Here is a 7,971-nt window from a genome sequence, read left to right as displayed (position 1 = left end):
AAATTCTGGTGTATTCAACTTCCAAATACTATAACAAAGAAAATATACATCCAAAATTAAAAAAAAAATTCATGCACTGTATAAATATGTGATCTATAATGGATATCAAAATCGGAAAAAAAAAAAAAAAAAGTTGATTTACATTTTCTTTTGAGGTGGGAACTAAACCCCCTGTTTTTCAGCAATAAAAAAATGGACTTTAAAGCTGAAAAAAAAACATATTAAATATTGACAAAAAAAATTCAAAAAATAGTAAACTTAAACTTCAACAAATTTTACACATTTAATCAGTTTACATCATCTTCAAATTCAAAATGCAAATGACACTTTTATGGCAATGAAATTGAACAGTTATTGTTGTGTTAGACTTTTCCGTTGTAAAAGTGTCACACGGGTTTGTACTTTTACCCTCCTATCTCTGTCAAGCATCTCGAGCTCATCAATAGACTGCAAAAGGTTCGCTATTAATGAGATTATTGTCCTCTTATTGATCTACCCAAACAGATTTGACGACTATATTATCCACCTTCACCGACTACAACAAATCTGATTTGTTTTATCCACCAAGGAGCCACATGTCCTCTTATTCTTCATCCAGTTCAGATGGTCAAGGTTGGTCAAGATCCATGTTTACAATCGAGTTGTATAGATCAGTCGGTTTCCATGCTAAGACTAACCTTCGTTCTACAAAAAAATGTTCATCGCTATAGCTATCCCAAAGTCGGCTTCTGAAAGCTCCATCGGTATAACTTTAACTATCGGGTTAACATCTTATCTTTATTCTTCCTTCAAAACTTATCCCAACAACCACTTGATGCATTTGATCCCTCTCATCGACAGAATTATTCTGATGAAAAATTCACCTCTGATTTCACTTATCGTCATAGGCTATCCCGAACAAGGAACCTCCAAGGCAAACGACCACATATCAGAATAGGCATAACTATTGGCATAGGAAAATTATGTTAGATCGACAATATAAGTTATTCTGATAATCATACTGTCAAATCACCTTTATCAGCACAGGTATCCCGATACTCAAACTCCGCAGTGAAAAACTACATCGGCATAGGTTACTCCAATGAGAACCTCCATCGAAATAGCCAACACTATCGGCTTAGCATTTGGACACTATCTCGTCAAAATGAACCTATTCCGATGACCTAGCCTGAACATGCATCGGTGTAGCTATTCCGAAATCAAACTCTAATGGGGCTTCTCCATATCGACATATGTTATTCCGATGATTTAAATAATGGGTCTTCTCTACATTCTCTTTTGTTGGAATAACTTATACTATCAGCATAGTAAGAAAATGTTATTCCGCCTTCAAAAGCTACTCCGATAGGTATTCTTGGTCTCCTGGTTGGCATAGCTATTCCGACATAGTAATTGTCAGAATAGTTAACACTATCGGTATAACACAAAATCGTTATGCCGCCTTTGTGAGTTAACCCAATAAGTGGCTTTGCCTTTGTTTTTTTGGCATTGCTATATCGATATGACAACTTCACTACATACTACTTGATCGGTATTTCTATCCCGATATGATATTTCACTTGCACAACACTTGATCGGTATTGCTATCCTGATATGATAACTTTACAATCTGCAACACGTGTTTCTCTGCATGATCACTTTGTAATTTGCAACACTTATTTCTATGCACTCTTCAATCCACAACCTCTCTTGTATCCACGCTGTAATACTTGTTGACATCATTGACAATAATTCCAACAACTAGATATTATAAGCACAAGAGGGTGTACGACTATTGGACCCTGTCCAACTACTACTCCCTCTCCCCTAAGTTTTTGAGGTGTGACTCATCATTAAACTCATCAAAATAGCACATCTATTGTAAAGAGTCCAAAAACTGACTTTTTAAAGACTTGACCAAAGCTTAATCTAAAAATCCCTAGTAGTTGAACAAAAAAACATTTGTCATTAGTAGAATATCATTTCTTTATGTAAGTTGTAACTTTTATACGGAACCTAAATGGACCAAATACCTGTTAGTAACCATAAATATTTATTATGTTTAGCTTTTATATCTAACACAAATGGACCAATAGTTGAACACAAGAAAATTATTTTTTGTTATGAAAACAATACACTACTACATAAAATACAAACTATATCCAACACAAATAAACCATTAGTTGAACACTAAAACCTATTAACAATCCTTCACATTTCATGAAAAAATAAAAGGTATTTATTCTGCTCACCTTTTATATTGGTGATAGGACAAATTATTAATATGAAATACTCCAATGCATATGCATTGCTACCCTAGTAGTTGTACACATAAGAATAATATTTTTCAGTATGACAAAAATACTTGTTTAAATGAGTATCTTATTTTATAAATGACACATTTATAGTGGATATCTAGGATATTTTATTTGAAACAAAAAATTATATATTTCACTTGTTAATGGATGTATTTACAATTTTTTCATATAACATTCATAGGTTTTCATGTATTCAAGTATTGCTTCATTTTAACCAACATTTGATTTTTTAATTTATATGTGGGGTATTTATTTACAATATATAGTATAAATATGTGGTAAGACTAGATATTATAAGCACAAGAGGTTCTATAACTATTGGACCCTATCCAACTACTAGTCCATCCCCCCTAAGATTCTAATAAATTTGTCCCTATAGCATTAAGCGATTTTAATCAATTATATTATAGAAATATAATTTCTACAATTTATAAAGTTAAAAAATATTCATCTTAAATTTACAAAAATTAAATTTATTTTGACAATAAATATATTATCACTTTTAATAGATGAAAAATCAATTCATTAATAGCTAGTTAAGTTTCATTGAATGCAATAAGATTGCCTAACGATGGGTACTAAAAAGAAGGGAAGAATAATAATGAGAGAATATCAATATCATTTTAAAACTTTAATGCTAGATGTTTTATTTAGAACCACAAAAAATAAAATTATTGTATGTTTATACATTAAGCTCCCTGTTCAAAGCTCTAAAATTTTTATACGAAAAAAGAGGTAAATGGGATTACCTTGGATATAAATTTGTTATTGATGCATGCCTGATAGATGTGGGGAGTAAAAAAGAGGTGGGTGAAGGTGATGTACTTGTGGTTATTGACATTGAAGTAGATGTATATGATGGAACATCATTTTGTTCAATACTTAGATAAGCAAGATTTGTGGGATCTAGTAAGTTGTCCATAAAAGGGTTTGAAAGCATTGCATATACTCTAGTCATTGGTGGACGAAGTGATGCATTTGTCTGTGAGCATAAAAGACCTACATTAATACATCTCAAAACTTGCTCACTAGAGAAACTTTCTATTATTTCTCTATCAATCACATCCACCATATTTCGTTCATTGTAAGATCTCCATACCTGTATAAGAAAGAATTATATTCATATTTTGTAAGATATATAATTATTCATAAATATCATTTCATTCAATAATTGAAGGTAAATTTTGGCTAGTAAAAGGAGAGTAATTATTTACTTTTTTTTTATGTAAATGTTTTTATAAAATTGGTATTAATTGTTGTACCATTAAAATGAATAACGTATAAGTAGAATAAACAAATAATTTAATAAAACAAACAATATTATCTAACTTTTATCTTACCCAATCTATCAAGCTTTGAAATTCAGGGAATAATCTATTATCAGTGTTCTTTCTTCCACATATAATCTCTAAAATGACAACACCAAAACTATACACATCTGCTTTAGTAGATAATTGACCCCGCATAGCATACTCTGGTGCCATATAACCACTGTATAAACATTAAAATATATATTGTTAAATAAAAAATAAATATACTAAATATAAAAATATCAAAGCCTCAAATTATCTTTATTATTTCTTGCTTCTAAGAAATGTTTTTCTATGTTCACAACTATTCTATGAAAAATAGTAAAATCATCTTGGGATAGACTTAAAAAACTAATAAAAACAAAATATTATAAATTTATATGATTTATAAGTAAACCCATGTGACACAATGGTTAGATTCATACTATGTTCCTGCAAGCCTTGTCTCAACATGACTCTCATCTTGACCAATCAGTCTTGCTAAGCCAAAATCTGATATTTTTGGCTCCATTTTCTCATCAAGGAGAATATTGCTTGGTTTTATATCACGATGGATGATTCGATGGTGAGAATCTCCATGCAAGTATAGAAGCCCACGAGCTATTCCACATATGATGTTCAAACGCTTTGGCCAGTCAAGCTCTTTTCTTCGCTCTGGATCTATATATCAATTAGTCCAAATTATTATAGCATGACTTTAACTCACTTAGCCAAAGATGAAAAAGCAGTGTAGAACTTTCACATTTACATTAGATGGAATAAACTCACCAAATATTATCTTGTCAAGGCTTTTGTTAGCCAAGAACTCATAAACAAGCAACCGTTCTAATTGCTCTGTGCAACATCCAAGTATTTTCACAAGATTTCGATGCTGAATTTCGGCCACTAATTTGACCTCATTTAGAAACTCCTTTTTCCCTTGAAAAGATTGTAAAGAAAGCTTCTTTACTGCTATTTGTTTGCCGTCTAACATTGTTCCCTGAAATAAAATTAAAAGCATTAACTTATATTGCATTATATATATACAGTTCTGAATTCCAAATTGGGTAAAATTCTACTTCAAACTTGTTATAGTGGGTCCCAATTGAGTACATATCTTAGCAATTATATTCAAAACAATGAGTGTAGAAAAGTGTATTGTGCAAAGATCTGTGATCAAAATTAAAATAGCATTAAAACGCCCACTTTGTATGACTTAACTTATTCCCTAACTTCCTTTATATATATACTCTGAAACATTAGTGAAGGATGAATAAGTAAATTTCTTCAATTTAATAGCATATTTAATGTGGCTGTACAAAACAGGAAAACATGGTTGGTTAGGGTTATGTTACCTTGTATACAGAGCCAAAACCCCCTTCTCCAAGCTTGTTATCATCATGGAAATCTCTAGTTGCAGCCTTGATATTTTCCAAGTTGAACATCATTACATGTTCCTCGCCGATCGCTGAGTACACATCTGGATCTGGATTCTCTGCTAAATAATGCGTGGCAAAAATATTACAATTTTGTGTCGAACTTTTAACTAGAAAATTTATTTTCTGACCAGAATTTGAGGATAGCAAAGAGAAAAATTTCTTGATTCTATTCTAAAACGCCCTTGAAGAGGAATTTTGTTCATAAAAAATTATATAATGAAATATTCAATAAAATTTCACCTCATAAATACCTTTCCTTAAGAAGGGTGGCTTCCATAATACCGCAAATTTGAACTTTCTTCTGATTGGAAACAGGCATAGCAATAACATCACCAAGAAGCCACCGATACTACCCAGTACTATACCTATTTTGTTTGTAAACTTCTCTGCACAGGAGATCAATTCAAGTTCTCAGCCATGTAAAACCTTAGATAAAGCCCTATTCCGGTTATTTAAAAGACATCAAGACACAATTATATTACTCGGTTTTAGAGGTGATGGGAGAGAAGCAGCATTGAAGAAGTTGGTTATTTCGTAACGAGCAACGCAACTTCCGGAGACGGCCGCACCTCCAACATGAGTTCCATTCTTCGTCACGTTTAACACCTTAACAATTGCATTCCTTAAGCATGTTTTGCAGTCTTCAACATAAGTTAAATCGCTCCAACACTGAACCAGACTGTATATCTGCTGAAATGTGGAGGTAGTTGTTGATCCAGCAGAATAGCGACGAGGAGATCCAACGGCTTCAATAGACAGATTTGTGAGAAGCGCCCAAACCGAGTTACTAAACCCATCAGGGTCAACTGTGACCTTTTTTCCATTGTAAGCAAGCTTCGTCTCGGTATCAAGTATTCCGATGAAGGAGTAATTCTCGTAGCGTATGAAGCACTTGGGCAGCCAAGCTCTAGCACCTATGGCATTTCCACAATCCTGGCGAACCCTGGATCTTGCTAACTTGGAACAGTTCAAGCATTCCTCCACAGTTGTGTCTCCCAGGCATTGAAGGAGACCATATACTCTCTCTGGAGTTCGGCCGGTTACAGAGGTGTTCATATCATTTGATGATGATGATGTATTGTTTACAAGATTATTAAGAACTGAGTTCAAATTACTCTCCAATTTAGTGCTTGTATAGTTCTTGGTGCTACAGATATAGAGATGAATATCGTTAAACGTTAACTCTGCATTGCAAACAATGGATAAGAAGAGCACAGCACAGACGGATACAGGATATTTTGCACGGTAAGCGATCTGCATGTCTTCCTATCGTCTAGAATTCTCTCTAAACGAGGCTAACATATATGAGTATAAGACTCTCTCCCAAAGAATAAAAGGAATTACTTCATAAAATTTCCTTTTAGCAGCTTTAAATAAACTTCTTCGGCCAACTTCTTCAAGTCCCTTATTTCAATAGCATATAGGTTTTTGATGAACTTGAATAATATAAATATTAAGTAGTTTGACAAATATAACGTTCTTGGATAAGGTGTCTTAATGTTTTCCAGGTCAAACCTCTCAAGTATTCCTGCAGGCAAGTTCTATACATTCGGCAGCAAGCTAATGGGAACATCGTATTATTGTAATTATCTGCAACATATCCATTCAACTTCAACGAAAATGAAACTAAAATCATTTGACACGGAGCGTTTTGAGACACTTCGATGGACACGTATATTCTGGCTCTAAAACGACATTACGGATTAACTAACACACATGTTAGTCGCACATTTTACACCGTCGATTTTGCAATTAACGGCTGCGATTGACTAGCTTGTCATTAACACGCTGTATGAAAGGTCCATTTTGAAGCCAGAATAGATGCAGCCCACTTCGATCAATCTCCATCTCAGTCATGTTGAGCCGGTCATTCAAATCTCACGTCTGTGATATCAACACATGTGGTTGGATTAGAATGGGATGGTAGGACAAGTTGAGATAACTTTTTAGAGTGGGATGGTAGGACAATTGAGATAACTTTTTCAGATCATCATGTGGATTAGATTGAAAAAGTTTTAATGATTTCTAGGAAATCATTTCAGGAGTGTCATTGTTAATAGTTGGCCTCACATGTGAGAACACGAGAGTGGACAGGTAACTTGATTGGGATAGAGTGGGATGGTAGAACAAGTTGGGATTAATTTTTCAAACAATCATGTAGTTTAGTTATTACTGTCAGCACACAAAAGATGTGTAAATCTATAATGTTATTTACATATATGAGACTATTTCGATTAGAATCTTTTTTTCAAAAACTTTAAATTTGAAACAATTTGATCGATCTATATCTCATTCACATTATATGATTCATTGAACTCTCACCACCTTGAAATTTTGACCTCTAGAATGCCCGCATAAATATCCTACAGAAATACACTAACTAACATGCAAATAGAGATAATTTTTTATTTTTTTTAGAAAAAAAAACATCTACTAATAAAACATGAACTACTATCTACTCACATGCATCATACATTCATTAACAAGATAAAAATTTAATCATCATGATCATAATCACAAGAGCACATAACACAAGCAGAAATAAACACAATACATTAGTAGCATTCCCTAGGGCATCTCAATGTCATTACCTAATCTAGCAATAACATAACATCATAAGCATGATAACACAATTACCATCATAATCCAATACATACTAACTCTAACTTTATTTACTTCCTTCTAAGAAATACATATGATCATTCACCATCCTTTAGTATGAACACATCCATTTACTATGCATACATTAACCATCCCCACTAAGTTCATTTTTTAGCACCAAAACCAAATGTTCCTAATCCCACATACTTATTTATTTCTAACATTCTAACTCAATTCTATAATTTCCATTAATAAATCAATATCCAATATACACATGATATATCATTATGTTCACTTATACGTCATCTACCATTCACATGAATACAATATCCATTTACATCAAGG

General features: G+C 32.8%; 1 protein-coding gene across 2 annotated transcripts; it reads right to left on the bottom strand.

Annotated features, from left to right (window-relative positions):
• Positions 1-2,987: 2,987 nt before the first annotated feature.
• Positions 2,988-6,504, bottom strand: LOC131075754 (cysteine-rich receptor-like protein kinase 19). 2 transcript variants are annotated; one of them, XM_059217122.1, is made up of 7 exons: positions 5,508-6,504; positions 5,277-5,411; positions 4,942-5,081; positions 4,376-4,586; positions 4,033-4,261; positions 3,638-3,788; positions 2,988-3,396 (listed from the first exon to the last, which is right to left on the bottom strand). In XM_059217122.1, the coding sequence occupies exons 1-7, from the start codon at positions 6,283-6,285 to the stop codon at positions 3,043-3,045; spliced, it is 1,998 nt and encodes a 665-aa protein (XP_059073105.1). In that variant the 5' UTR covers positions 6,286-6,504; the 3' UTR covers positions 2,988-3,042. The 2 variants fall into 2 exon arrangements, with proteins under 2 accessions (XP_059073105.1, XP_059073100.1); XM_059217117.1 differs by having other exon boundaries at positions 4,033-4,267; positions 5,508-6,465.
• Positions 6,505-7,971: the final 1,467 nt, after the last annotated feature.

Source organism: Cryptomeria japonica, chromosome 1 (genome assembly GCF_030272615.1).
Source record: "Cryptomeria japonica chromosome 1, Sugi_1.0, whole genome shotgun sequence".
In the NCBI taxonomy this organism is placed as follows: Eukaryota; Viridiplantae; Streptophyta; class Pinopsida; order Cupressales; family Cupressaceae; genus Cryptomeria; species Cryptomeria japonica.
Note: the sequence above shows the minus strand (reverse complement) of the source record. Positions and strands in the feature narration are given on the sequence as shown.